At 38.8% G+C, this 15,513-nt stretch overlaps 1 protein-coding gene across 1 annotated transcript in view; it reads right to left on the bottom strand.

Annotated features, from left to right (window-relative positions):
* VWA8 (von Willebrand factor A domain containing 8) overlaps positions 1-14,770 on the bottom strand; it is a 176,075-nt gene extending 161,305 nt beyond the window's left edge. Inside the window, exons 1-3 of the mRNA XM_054399196.1 lie at positions 14,755-14,770; positions 4,326-4,456; positions 2,441-2,551 (exon numbers count right to left, since the gene is read on the bottom strand). Of these exons, the coding sequence (XP_054255171.1) occupies positions 2,441-2,551; positions 4,326-4,456; position 14,755 (243 nt within the window). The 5' untranslated portion in view covers positions 14,756-14,770. The remainder of the gene's footprint in view (positions 1-2,440; positions 2,552-4,325; positions 4,457-14,754) is intronic.
* Between the last annotated feature and the right edge of the window lie 743 nt (positions 14,771-15,513).

The following is a 15,513-nucleotide window of genomic DNA, read 5'->3' as shown; positions in this document are numbered from 1 at the left end:
CAAAAGGGTACAAACTGGCTGCTCATGGCTTGGATGAGCACACACTCAGCTGGATAAAGCACTGGCTGGGGGAACAGGCCCAAAGAGTGGTGCTCAACAGAGTTACATCCAGCTGGCGGCCAGTCACAAGTGGTGCTCCTCAGGGCTCAGTGTTGGGACCACTTCTGTTTAACATCTTTATTGATCACCTTGATGAAGACATAGAGTGTGTCATCAGTAAGTTTGCAGGTGACACCAAGTTGGATGGGAGTGTTGATCTGCGCAAGGGTAGGGAGGCTCTACAGAGGGACTTGGATAGATTGGATCAATGGGCCAATGTTAATGGGATGAGCTTCAACGAGGCCAAATGCCAGGTCCTGCACTTGGGTCACAACAGCCCCAAGCAAAGCTATAGGCTCGGGGAAGTGTGACTGGAAAGCTGTCTGGCAGAAAGGGACCTGGGGTTCTAATTGACAAGCAACTGAATGTGACCAAGCAGTGTGCCCAGGTGGCCAAGAAAGCCAATGGCATCCTGGCTTGTATCAGAAATGTGTGTCCAGCAGCAGTAGGGAGGTGATTGTCCCCTTGTACTCAGCTTTGGTGAGGCCACACCTTGAGTATTGTGTTCAGTCCTGGGCACTTCAATACAAGAGAGATGTGGAGGTGCTGGAGCAAGTGCAGAGGAAGCTGCAGAAACCTCATCGCTCTCTACAACTACCTGAAAGGACATTGTAGAGAGGCTGGTGCTGGTCTCTTCTCACAGGTAATTAGTGATAGAACAAGAGCAAATGGCCATTAGGAAAAGCGGGACTGTACACTAGGAAAAAAATTTTCAGGAAAAGAGTGGCCAGGCATTAGAATGGGCTGCCCAGGGAGGTGGTTGAGTCACCAACCCTGGATGTGGCACTTGGGGATATGGTTTAGGGGTGAACTTTGTAGAGTTGGGTTATCAGTTGGACTTGGTGATCCTGAGGATCTTTTCCAACCTGAGTGTTTCTACGATTCTGTTTCTGTGAAATGGAGTTCTGCTATGGAGAAAGTTGAGTTCTCTCTACACAGAAGCATCCTGGCAGTCAGATCTTCTCTCCTTAGTATGGAATTCTCACCCCTCCTTGGCAAGGATAACTGTAGGGAGATCTTCCTCTTCTCAATGAGTGTATGCACATTTTGGTTCATCTCTCCAAACATTTTAATTAGTTGTGAAACAGTGTTTTCCCAACTGACATCTGAATCTGTAAATTTATTGGGTCAGAAAGAGAGCAGATTAATTGTAATAAATCCACAGTTTTCAGGCGGATGCTGCTGTCTCTTTTGTGGGTGCCTCAGCAACAGCATGCCAACAACGTTCAACACTTGCCTTTGTACTTCATGAGGTTCCCTTCTGCCCAGCTCTCCATTCTGTCCAGGTCTCGCTGGATGTTAGCACAGCCCGATGGGGTGTCAGCCACTCCTCAGAGTTTTGTATCATCAGCAAACTTGATGACAGTACACTCCGTCCCTCATCCAGGTTGCTGATGAGTATGTTGAAAAAGACCCCAGAAATACTGACCCCTGGGAACACCACTAGCTGCAGGCCTCTAACTAGACCCTGCACCATTAATCACAACCCTCTGCGCTCTGTTTTTCAGCCATCTCAATCCATCTCACTGCCCATTCACTTAAGCCACACTTCCTAAGCTTATCTATGAGGATTTCAAGAGAAACACTGTCAAAAGCATTGCTGAAGTTTAGGTAGACAACATCCACTTCTGCACCCTCATCTACCCAGCTGGTCACACCATCATAGAAGGCTATCAGATTGGTCAAGCATTGCCTGCTCTTGATAATCTTCTTTTCCTCCACATGCTTAATAATGACCTCCAGAACGAGCTGTTCTATAACCTTTCCAGGGATGAAGGTGAGACTGACTGGCTTCTAGTTTCCTGGGTGCTCCTTCTCACCATTTCTGAAGATTGGAGTGTCACTGGCTTTCCTCCAATCCTCAGGCACCTCTCCTGTTCTCCACAACCTTTCAAAAATAAGGGAGAATGGTTTAACCGTAACCTAAGCCAGCTCCTTCAGCACTCGTGGGTGTATCCCATTGGTGTCTATGGATTTGTGTGTGTCCAGCCTGTCTAGATAATCTCTAATCCAGTCTTCCTTAGTCAAGGAAAGACACACTAAGAGAATTTCTTGTCTAACTTGCCTAGAATGGATCTCACTTCTTATGACAGAAGCATATCAAAACCAGCCTGCCTAAATCAACCTTGCAGCACTCTTAAGAGACTGAGTAATATCAGATTTGGGTGAAGATAGCATTTTTAGGAGTAACAACGTCAAGAATGTATTATGAAACTTTCTAACCACATCAGAAACATGTCAGTCAGGTCTATAATCCACAAACTCATTTTAATCATGTAAACCATTACTTCCTTCAAAGTACTTGTAAACGGTAAGCTGGCGGTGCGTGACTGCCACTTACCTGATCAAGGTAAAACGCACTCCCATTCCGGATCTCTCGTCGCTGTTTCAGGTCAGTTTCTGTGGTGTCCCTTGACAACGCGATATATTCAACCTCCCGCTTTGTTAGCTCCTGTGGACAACGGGCTGAAGTTATTACAAAAATAAGACCATAACCCCAGTAAGCGAACTTTAACAATAGGCCTAATGGGATAATTGTACAAAAGAGCTCTAGGCAGCAGCAGAGTAATCTGAAATAACTCTGAACAAAATCTAGCATCTCTTGTTTTTAAAACGTTTACAGTGTGTTCTGCCTCAAATAATACGGTTTGAATTTCTGCTCAATAAACTTTTATTTTCTCCAAACCTGTTCTAAAAACATAACAACCAGCTATATATTCTTTCCATTTAACATCTGTAGCATCCTGTAAGTTAATCTTCTGGTTCTGGTCTCTGAAAAACAATCAGCATCTACAAATCATGAATAAAATTCAGATTTCTGTAAGAGATTGAAATGCTTCAGCTGTCACTGTTCAGTGACACCTATAGTGTGATGTGGTTGTGATGATTACCTGTATGTGCTCTGCCAGTACATTGATGAACTATCTTGTTCTTATCCTTTCTCCCTTTGATGTCATGAGATGCAGTCTGCCTCTGTAAAACTATGGACTATTTTAAAAGCCTTTTGGGTTATTGTTTTGTTTATTTTGAATGAATATCAGATGCATTTACAATTTTCTATCTTAAAGTGAAAAAAACATCTATCATATATTTATAAATTATTTTCCTGTTACTTTCACATCTGGGTTTTCATGCAGTCTGCTGGGAAACAGATTCATGTAGAAATGCTCTTAGCCCCTATCCCTCAATTAAAGGCCTGATATACTTAACAGATCTCTCTTAGGAGACAACTATTAACTAGAGTTGTATGGAAAAAAAAAAACAACAAAAAAAACCCAAGCAAAGATATAAAAACCCAAGAAAATTCTTTCCTCTTCACTTTTTTAGTGCCTTTTGGTTACAAAGCCACCAATTTCGTCATGCTACAGGTAGAGACAATTACCATTTATTATAATTAAAGGGGGGGGGGGAAAGAAACAGAAGGTGAAATACAGAAGAGTTTTCTTCAACAATTATCCTTGTTGCTTTCTTCTGTATGCTTTACTTCTAAGAGCTAGGCTTTGAATTAATATCTACTGATTTTTAAAGGAATGGCTGATCCTTATGACAATTTTTTTATACACCTCCATTTGTGATCCTCCTGTCCAACCAGATTCTAGATAGAGCTCATGGCAGACAAAGTCTTACCCACATCACCTTTTGGGGCAGACAACCCACCCTTCACAATCATTTAAATGGCACTGACAATTTAAACGTGACATTTTGCACATGGGGCTGCCATGGTTCATGCAGATGGACGTAGGCAAGTCCTTCCCACATTCCAAGAGAGGATCACATACACATCTACTCTTTCTAATCACTCATGATAACAGTTCCCAAATGTTACTTAGAACACTTCTCTCCCAAATCCTTTTCTTCATTTTGCGTTTTATATAACGAAGCAAAAATGATTTGTTGTCTGTAACAGTGGGCAGATATCTTCATCCTCAACATACATAATGCCTAGAACAAACTGTTTCTCCATTTGCGATAGCATATGGTAACACAGTTTCCCAACTCTTTTTTTTTTTTCCCCTCCTGGAGTTTGGAAAAAAACCCTTCTATTAAAATGTCTTTCTACTCATCCATAACACAAACCTGAACTTTGGAAAGTACACGTATGGAAAAAATTATCTTCTAAGTAGCTTACTGTAGGATTTTCTGTGACTTTTACCATTTGGTTAACAGAGGAATGACTAATTGACATCAATGACTATGCCTCCAAGAATTTAAACCAACATACTTACCAGATATTGCATAGCAATAGATCGCCGGAGTGGCCCGGGAGGACCAATGAGAAAAACATCTTGGCCAAGAAGATCTTTCTGCATTATCCATCTTAAGTGGTGGACTACAGACTGGGCCAAAGAATCAGTCACTTCAAAACACAAAGAACACATTATTTTGAGAAGTGTTATGTACTTGGTCATTCACATGTATTTTTGTTCTTATCTCTCAAAATAAAACAACCATATAAAGATACACTGCTTTATACCTGGACATTTGAAAAGCACAGAATTTCACAGTTTATACTAGACTATTTAATTTACATTTAAGTTCATATACCTATCTTACCCATTGCTTTGTGTCTGCTCAACTTCATCCTTAAAAAACTCCCAATAATATAACAAAAAACCTCTAACAAATACTGGGGGGACAGGGGCAGAAATATTGATTCACATTTCACATGAAATTGATCAACAAAGAACATCAGTTACAATATGGCTACGTTATCAATAATTTGTAAAAGATTAATCCAGTCTATATTGCAATGTTTCTGTGAATCCCGACCTTTAAAACAAAGTCCTTTGCTCACGTCAGACTAAGATCAGTGTTCAGGGATATGTTTCATTTGCTATGTTCTTAAAAGATAACAGCATTTTCATTAACATTTTGAGAATATAAACCACACAGTTGAATTGTCAAGAAAATGCAAACTTTGCAATATCACTACACCGATACCATGAAGCTTTAAGATCATAATAAAAATTCAAAGCAGATTTGCTTATTTCTATCAAGAATACATTACTCTTATTATTTTAAAAAGCTATAATCTGATTATAAACAAATTAAAACCTTTATCACCTATATGCAAATGGTGGCAGCAGTGGAAAGCATCATGCAGAAAGTGCCCGCTGAAGGAAGAGCACCATGCCTATTGCTGTATGTCATTCTGTCCCCAAAATACTCCTTCACATAACTCCCAGCAAAACCTGACTCTTTCTCAGACACAGGCAAAAAGCACCAGTGCAGGGAGAGGAGAACACAAGCAAGCTAGGAGGAAGATTTATGTGTGTATGTTTGTATATGGTTACTTTCAGAATAATCTGACAATACTGATGATGGGGTTTGAAGCTGGAGCCTCAAGGGTAGTATTTGGGATGCTGAAATACAGTAAGAAAGGAGCAAGAGGCAATGAAATCTTCACATAAATACTTGGTTATTCGCTTTTAATCAGTGAGATTACCAGCTGCAATTAGAAGCCAAAATTTTTAAAAAATAAGCCTTGGTTCTGCATCAGCTTTCCTGAAACAGAGTGGGCAGTAAGTGCAGGGCAGAGTTAAAGACAGAAATCAATAGTGAGCCACAGTTTTGAAGGGTTCCAGTTCACTGTTGAATCTTTGTACACCAGAATTAAAATTTATTTTTGTAAGATCATAGAAATGGTATTAAATGATTGCATGGGTTTCAAAGAAGATTTTTCAAGCATTGAGTGGCTAAGGAAAGCTTTATTAAAAAAAAAAAAAAACAAAACTAAATGCTTTGGTCTGGGACTCAAGAAAACCAATTGAAATGCTCTTCACTTCCAGGTTATAGGATTATTAATCGTAAATAAGCATTCCAGGATTGCTTTCTTGCTTTATTTTCTAAGCAGCTGTCACTAGCATGCCTAGGATGAGTGTTCAGATCCAGTATGGTAAGATCATACGACTGCAGGAATACTTTCTTCTTTGCTACAACACTGTTTTCCAAAAGCAAGACAAATCACATGTACCGCACAACAGACCAAATGCAAATTAATTCCTCACAAAGAATAAACATGTTCCTTCCTACAAGGCTTTCAAGAAAATTCAGAATGTTCCCATTACAGATATTCTTTGGGAAATGAAGGGTAATACATCACACCAGAAGAACTGCTCTGTCCAACTTTGCTACCGGACAGGTGTAGCAATTTGAAAAGCCCTCAGAAATAAACAGCATTATATTAAAGACAATTAAAATTGCAAGACAGAGATCTCACTGAGAGGCATGTTCATCATTACTTTCTACCTGTTCGACAAACTCGACAATGTGCCTCCAGTATATTTTTGCGATATCTGTTCTCAAAAAAAAAAAAAGTTACTTTGAAGTGAACAAATAAGCTTGCAAATCTTGCTGAAACACAGAACTCTTCATGTCAAAAGCCATGCATTAGAAGCATGGCAAAACCAGCTTTGTACAGCATGACTACAAATGCCTCTGGTGTAATTCACATTAATACATGTAGCTATCTTATTTTTTAGGGGGGGATGGTCTCAAAAAACAACTTGGGTCAGACTTAAAAGCAGTAGCATAAATAGAAGCAGGATTTAAGAACATTCAGAAACATTGGCTAGACAAACTGTCAAGTATAAGAGAACATGAGTATACAGCAGTAAAAAAAAACAACTCAAATCTTAGAAATGTGATTCCCCCCCCGACCTGCAAACCTTAACGAATTTCAGGGCACTTATATTCTCATCAATATGTTTAAACAAATCTGCAATATTTTCAATATTTTAAGACTCTCCCATATTTTCCTAAAGTTGCCTATTTTTTTTTCTTTTTGAGAAAAGGACATGAAAGACAAGTCCTTGCTCATATGCTTCCTACACTTTCATTGCTTCACCCTGCACATCATTCCCCTCATGCACACACTACAGCTGGATCAGTTATAACAGACGTCTTCAGTCACAAAGTCAGCACACTGACCATCTGCAAACTCAAGTCAAAGGAAGCCTATTACAAATAATGCTGACAATTCAGCAAGCATTCCCTAAGGTGAACTGTCATGATAGCAGCTCCCACTTGTCAGTTCCTTCTGTTCTAACATGTAATATCTGTACATTGCTCCAGATATTAACCCTACTTCAGTTTCCCAGTTATGCCCTTCTAAAATCAGAAGAATATGAAGTTTTATTGGTACATGCAGTCTGTGCTGCATAAACTGTTTCCAAAGCACAGGATGTTTTTCAAAAGTAACTTCAGGTGCAAATACACAGTATTTTGCGTATTATTTCTATGTATTTAGACTACTTGTACCATGGTATCCGCATTGTAAAGCTTTTACTTTTTTTTTTTTTTTCCATACAACTTGAAAAAATTTCTCTCTGTTCAAGTACTGTATATTAACTTTACTACAAGCACCATATAATTTTCTGTGACATTTAGAAGACAGGGCAAATTAGCTGAAAAAAAGCATGAGCATGTATATTAGAGCAATTTTTATTAATTATCCCATGAGTCAGATAGCATCTAATGCAAACTGGGTTTGCACAATCTGTTTAGTGGCACTCTGCAGATTTGCAGTAGTTGAGTAGCTGACCCTATATTCTTAATCTGTGAGATGGTGCGTAGGAAGCCTCTACAGTGTACTCTCAAAGACACCATCTGGCACATGCAGAATACTCAGTGCTACTGTTTGCTATTCCTGTGTATCAAGGGTGGCCAGCAAAAGAAACTGCATTCTATTGCTTTGTAACATGTGGTACGTAGGACAACACCTAGCAGAATTTGCGCAAACATTTTATAAATTGAGAAGCTGCATGGAGAAATCCCCAAATAAGAAAAGAAGAAAACGTCACAGATAGATTTTGAAGCAAATGCAGCAGCTGCTCGTTTGATCCATAAATCAGCTTTTGATAAAACCAAGACAGAAATGGCCATCCTAGCCTCGGATATTTTCCAGTTCACTCATACTTGAATTCTTGGCATAGGCTACATTCACTGAAGCCGTAAGATTCACTGGAGATAGCACACAGTATCTGTTGGCAAGTCCTCATGTCCCACCTACAGAAGAAATACCCTAAATGAAGGAGACACCTACCTCTTCCTACTGTTCAGAGGCAGACAGTTAAATAAACTGATTCCCAAGAAAATCAATGCCAGATGTGGTACAAAAAACATTCAAGCTCATGTCCTTGTATGACTCTGGTTTTGTCAATCACATAATAACCAACAGGCTCTTAGAAGACATTGATATATGTAATTTCCAACAGAATGAAGAAAAAGACCATTGCATACCCTGAACCTTTGCTACAATGCGTGTTCAGAGTCTGAGAACAGCTTCTTTTACCAGGGGATGCAACAATTAATGAGAGGAAGATCTTCCTCTCACTCAGTTACCAAGGAGGGCCTTTAGCATTCCACAGCAGTTTTCAGTACATCCAGTACAAGACATGGCTACCATAAGACATGTTTGGGGAAGAAGGAGACAAGGAGGAAGGTGTTTGCCTAAAACAAACACAATTCAAAAATGGAAAATGTTGCGGGGGGGGATAAAGCTCACTGAGACTTTTCACAGCTTGCTCAAGCTTAGGGACTACGAACAGTGTGAGGTACCCAGGATGCGGTGAAGGAGGTAGCATGGTCAAGAGGAAGGCAATCCAATGTGCTTTTATTTAGCACTTCACAAGTAAAACATTGCTGTTCTTACTATTTTATGCTGAAGCACAGTGCCCAAAGAGTGGTTACCTCACAGACAGTTTTCACTAGAATACTGTTTTTCCTCATAATTTTTTCGCTTAAACAGTCTTCATTCCAAAAATTTTTGTACTTGCAGTGGTAAGGAAACAAGTTGTGTGTCTTTGCAGGGCCTCAGAAAGGGGGAAGTTGCTTCTTGGATGAGACTGTAAACTCAAATATTTATCATTAATTTCTTTGAGTCAGTTGCTTCACAGGAAGGTGTAACAGCTACATGGGTAAATCGTAGTTCTCCTTGTGAGAATAAATGAAAAAAAAAAAAGAACATAAAGGAACCATGTAAAACAAAATAGTCTTCTGGAAGCAATCCTGAATGGGATTCAGAAGACTAAATTTCTCCTAGTGACACATAAACATGGAATAAATGAAACTATTTTTAGCTGGATGTATAACTCATAAGGAAATACATAGCCAGAGCTCATAGCTCATAGAACTGTACCTCATAGCCCAACTAGAGGGACTTTTCGGTGCAACTGCTTAGTCCAGCACCAAAAAAATTCAAGAGATTCTAGAAAAGACCAACAAGAATGATCAAGCAAAACTGGAATTCAGTTTAGAAAATAAATTATAATCTTAACAACTGTTTTTCAATACACAAGATAGAATCACAGTGAAAAAAGAGTTAACTGCACATCATCTTTATGCTAGATAGAACCAGCCCCAGGGAACTAAAAGTTGTCCCAAATGATCCAAATAAGAAAGCAGAAAGGGCTGTTTTCACAAAAGAATCATTAATTACTGGAGCAAAGTGTGCAGAGAGATTCTAGAATCTACATCACCAGAACATTTTAAGAACAGGGACAAACATCTCTCAGTAATGGTTTGGATTCCAGCTGACCCTGCTCTGAGGCACAAGATACGGTGCAGACAGCTTTCTGAGCTTCACCGAAACCTTTGCTGCAGATTTCAGTGTCCCCATGTCTCCCTGTGCCTCACTCTTGGGATAAACAAAAATGAGGATAATGGGTATAAAATATTCCCAGCTCTACAGACAAAACGCCCACTATTTTAGATTCTGGATTAGGTGGTAACAATCAAGTAGCAGATCAGTTGCAAACCTATGTGAAAACTCGAACTGCTGAAATAAACATCTCTGACAACAGGCACCTCTTCTTAGAAGACTAACATGAAGAATAACAAATGTGTTTCAGGGCAAACATAAACCTGCTTTGAGCAGTAACTGAACACACCACTTGTCCCTCCTTCAGCACGTGGTGTATACCATTCTGGGAGAAGGACACAGAGGCATTTTACTGTTAAGGCAATACTGATCTTTCAGGTGAAGAGAACAGGAACTGACAGCACCACTGAGCAAGTTACAGAGAAATAGCCCCCTTTTCTCAACACTAAAACAACTCCCTTTCAAGCACAGAAGTCAGTTCGGTACTGCTTCTTTTACATTTCATTATTGCACTCACAAACCTTCTGTTTAAATTCCTCATGATAATTCTTCCATATATCTCAACTGAAAAAATTAACAGGATTTAGCACTTAACCTCTCAGTATATACACGTCACTTTTGATAACACACTGGGGAAGGTGCTTATACTCAGGACACAAGGCAGAAAAATCACACACTGTTTAAAATCTGTGTGCCACAATTCAATGCAGTTGCACATTAGCATGACTACAGCCACAATCCCAAGGGACCTACATCTTCAGAAAGGAAGAGAGCTGATATGGTGTTGCAAAACAACATCCCCCTTCCTGCCTTAACAAGAATCTGCCGTCACTGAACAAAGTGTCCTGGAAGACCTATGCTAAGAATTGTTTTGTCAAGATGAATAAATACATGAAATATCGAGTACACTGTTGTTTTCATAAAGTTTTCAGAACCCATTAATGAAAGCAGTACACTGACATGAACTCAACATTAAAAAAAAAATAAAATAAAATAGATGCATTCTCACAATTCATTTTTATATCTAAACCAACACAGAAAGCTGTACAAAGTTTCTGCAAAGTATAATTAAGGAAACGATCTTGCTTTTCAGGCATGGTGAGATTTTTTTAAATGTAGGTTTTATTTTTACTGATAAAAGAACATGCAGAAATAAGTGCCCTCTTTTTAGAATGTGCCAGACAGTTATGACAGAAATCTCATTAAAAAAATTCTCTTGTGCATGACTCATTTTCACTTGTCACTTCTAAAATGTAAAGTAAGAACTACTCAGATTTTATGTACCTTCAATTATCACCTTCCAAGAAAAAGCTATTTGCCAACAACAGCAAAACAAATTAATACATTATATTAACACATAAAATGGGCTACTTCATACTGAACTTGCTGGGTACCTGCCATAAAACCTGAAGAGCGAAGACATGAAAGCATAAGGAAAATAGCAGTACCTATCTTCTCCATTTCTGGAAAGTGCAAAAAGGTTCAATAAAGAAGTTAGAGATCAGTTTCATTTGGTAACAAAAAGACTGAACTATTTTGGCAAATTGATTATGTGACAAAATTACATATGTCAGGTTTTGTAGGTAGTTAACACATTTACATCCTTTTTTGTGTTATCTTTTTTTCCCAGATTTTGAAGGCTATTTTTAAGCCAGGAATACTGAGAAAATGCCTAAAATGTACTGTAAATTACATATGTGTGCTTTCAACATGGCTGCTTTAAAAGCACAAACATTCTGCTCTACACAAATGATGAGCTAGAAAACAGTATCATATGCAATACTAAATTAACTGCAACCAATTCACTCCTCTTAGTTCTTACTCCACTGCAAACATAACATCTGAGACCTTTCCAGGGCTATCTTTCACTTAAGTGGACGACCAAATTATTTTTAGTCTTAGTTTACAAGAAATAAGCCAAGTACCTTGGTCATTACAAACGCAATATTAGTCGCAATAGAGTTTCAAAATACATAACATTTCATTTATATAGTTTAGTATAAATATGCAATTGTTTTCATCTATTTTTCATATGAACATCTTGTACGTACAGCAATCATTCATGCAGCAAAATAAAAAGCATTCTTTTTGAAAGAAAAAATGCACTAAGTAATGTACATAGTCTCTAAATGCCTAACAAAGAAGAGATAATTGACATGAAGCCAATACAATCTACTTCACTTCACTACAGGAATGTAACTTTTTTCTCCATAGTAACATAACCATAGAACATAAGCACCAATGATAAAAAAAAAATTAAATGCTACATTTAAAGATACAAAAGAACTTGAGTATTTGAAATTATTTTTCTGCTATTAAATACCAGTGTTCTATTTCAGTTAATTTTAACTAATATTTAGGTTTACAAGCCAATTTTTGTACCTTAGGTAATCCTACTGTAAATGTACAAATACTGATGAACAACAGTATTCCAAGCATGACATAGGCTCCTTACAGCCACAGTTAACTACAAAAACAACACCACCATCAAACCAGACCAAAACAAACCGAACCAGCAACAAAATAACCAAAAAACCTACAACAAAACAGGAACATAAAATAATAATATACCTAATATGTGGTAATAAATATTATTTTTAGTTGTAGTATCAGAATTTAGCTAGGATCAATACAGTTCCATATTTGATAACTTTTTTATCAGATCAGTTTTCAACCACTTTTTCCTTCTTAAAATCACTTACTGGAAAAAGCTCAGATTCCTTGATTCTACCTAATGTTTTCATATTTCTCTTAATTTCTCAGTCTGAAGAACTGACAAAGATGTTGTTATAGCAACTTTGAGCTAGCATCTCACTGAAAAGTGCAGATTGACCAAAACATGTAATAGTGACTGGCATGGTGTGGAAGAGCAGAAGTCAGGGAAGGATTGTTAAAACTGACACATTTGGTACAGCACAGAAAACCAGATAGCAAAACAATCTGCAACAAATTTAAATAAGGGCAATGGTTCACATTAGCAATTAAAAAAAGACAATTGCTGTCCTTACTTCTTGACCAAAATGAGAAAACAATTATACATAACAGATGATGAAAAGCAACAATCTATCATTTAGGAAGCTACAAAAAGTAGTCACACAGAGCAGCAGTCTCAACTGTTTGAACACACCCCCAGAGAACTCAGGCAGCATGGGGTCATTACAGAGCAAAACAAAAACACTTTCCTCACGGGTGACCCCATAACAGAAAGGACTGACACAGGGCATTGAGTGTCATCTGGTAGCAAAGTGTCACAGGGATACAGGAATTGAGCACCTTACCAATCCAGATGTGGATCTACTGGCAGGCTTCACACTAGCCAAAGACTGAAAGCATACAAAATCTTCCTCTCTATGCTGCTCTCTGAGCAACCTTATCTAGTTGAAGCTGTCTCTTCTCATTGCAAAGGAGGTTGGACTAGATGATCCTTAGAGGTCCCTTCTAACCCAAGCTATTGTATGATTCCATATTCCTACTATACCTCTCAAAGAACGAACACTTCAGAAGAAATGTTCCATGTCAGAATAGATTAAGAAACAGTTATCTAAAGATGATAATAGTAACATGGGTCTCCTGTCCCCCAGTCACCTCGAAAGCAGGAATCACAGAAACGCAGAAGAGTTGAGGCTGGAAGAGACCTTTAGATGTCACCTTGTCCAACCCTCCTGCTCAGGTAGGGCCATCTAAAGCCTGTCCCATGAACACAGGTACTATTGCCTAAGAATGCAATCTGCCCTTCCTGATACTGTATCAGGAGCACTCCCTGCACACCTCTAAGATCCCTCTTGTCCTCTCTCTCTCTCTCCCAGGACTTACTTGCCATCTTGCTAACTGCACAGTGGCAAGTCTACTGTTGCTGTTATCAATGCCTTCCTTCTAAGAGGATAAACAAAATTAAAAACAAAAACAAACAAACAACAAAAAACCCAACCAAAAATAACCTTGGCACCCTAGCAGTCTTCTTGGTGCATGGTTGAGATTGCCCAGAACTAGGTACAAGACCTCGTATTTGGCCTTGTTGAACTTCATGAGTCCACCTCTCAAGCCTGTCAAGGTCCCTGTGGATGACATCCCTTCCCTCCAGCACATCAACTGTACCACACAGCTTGGTGTCATCAGCAAGCTGATGGTGCTGAGGGTGCATTCAATACCCCAGTCTGTGTTTCCAACAAAGATGGAACCATCCTCAATACAGACTCCTGAGCAACATCACTCATCACTAGTCTCCACCTGGGTATCAACCAAGTTGCTGTTGACCATAACTCTGAGTGAGAGCATCCAGCCAATTCCTCATCCACCAAGTGGTCCACCCATCAAATCCCTGTATCTCCAATTTAGAGACAAGGTTGTCATGCAGGACAGCGTCAAACACTTTGCATTAAGCCTAGGGGGACAACATCAGTTGCTCTTCCCTTATCCACCAATGCTGTAAGCTCATCATGGGAGGCCACCAAACTAGTCAGGCACAATTTGCCCTTAGTGAAGCCATGCTGGATGCCACCAATCACCTCCTTATTTTCCATATGCCTTGTAATAGTTTCCAGGAACATCTCCATGATCTTGCCAACCACAGAGCTGTATGTGTATGCTTGCTGACAACAATAATGAGACAACCTGGGAATACTAAATATCATGGTACAAAACCAACATACATCTGTCATACAGCATAAAACTCCTAGGACTTGTAATCATATTGCAACTGAATGATAATTTTAAACTGCTACAGTTTTATTACCAAACAATCTGACATTACTGTATTATTTTTAGATTGCTGGATGAGACTCCTCCTGAAAAAAAAATTATAAATATCCATACATTAACTTTATACTGTCCCACTGACCAAAAGGACAAGATATATTGGAAGGTAAGCAATTCTTCTACAACCAGCTGAACCAAAGATACAGTGAAGAACTTAGCAAAGACAGCCTTCCCCAAATTGCATGCTTTTTCAAAATGTATCTCTTAGATGATTTCAGTAAAGTCAGTTGGGTGATGAGTGAATTAAAGCATTTTGAATAAAGCCTTGTAATTCATTCAAAAGGAAAGCACATTCTTACTGTAGTTCTGTGGAACAAGTTCTGGATTCTTCGGTGTTTTGAGTTTAAAAGACACATCTCCAATAGTGACAGTATCACCTAAAAAAGAGAAAAGAAGTCTTAGTTTCCAGATACTTTTTAAGTGTTTCATGTCCTGATGTTAAAGTTTAAATCATAGCTCTGCTGTGGTAAGGCTGACTGAATTCACAAAACAGACTCTAACGTGCTTGAGCACTATTAGTTTACTAATTAGGCTCTACTCTTTTTCCACAGATGGGTACCTGAACAATTTACATTTCACTAATATTCCTTGACTTTTTTCTTTTGTGGTTGATCTAACCACAACTGACTTTTTGAGATGTATGGTATTCAAGTACAATTCCAGCTACTATCATTTGATTTATTGCATTCTAGCTGTATGGCTGCCAAACCTGGCACAAACTTTAAGAGGTCTTGAGCATTTCTTGCTCTGAATTTCACCCAAAATAAAGCATCTGGCTATTTTATTCACTGGTCTCTTACAAAGCCCTGCCTGTCTGATCTGTTTTTCTGCAAGACAAGCATGAATCAAATTGTACAGCACACCCTCTGTACTTTCTCATGGAAACCGGAAGTTAAATCTAGTTTGCAGACAGGAAATTAGTGAGCACCAAGGTGGCAGTGGTCACACAGAGAAACAATGCAACATCCAAAACCTGTGAGGCTGAAAAAATGAGCTGCACACTGGTGACAAACTCAATGTGTGTTTTTTTTCAAGAGAGCATCTGGACCATGCAAACA

Source organism: Indicator indicator, chromosome 1, assembly GCF_027791375.1.
Source record: "Indicator indicator isolate 239-I01 chromosome 1, UM_Iind_1.1, whole genome shotgun sequence".
NCBI classification, from domain to species: Eukaryota; Metazoa; Chordata; class Aves; order Piciformes; family Indicatoridae; genus Indicator; species Indicator indicator.
The sequence above is the reverse complement of the archived record's forward strand: the minus strand, read 5'-3'. Positions and strand labels throughout refer to the sequence as shown.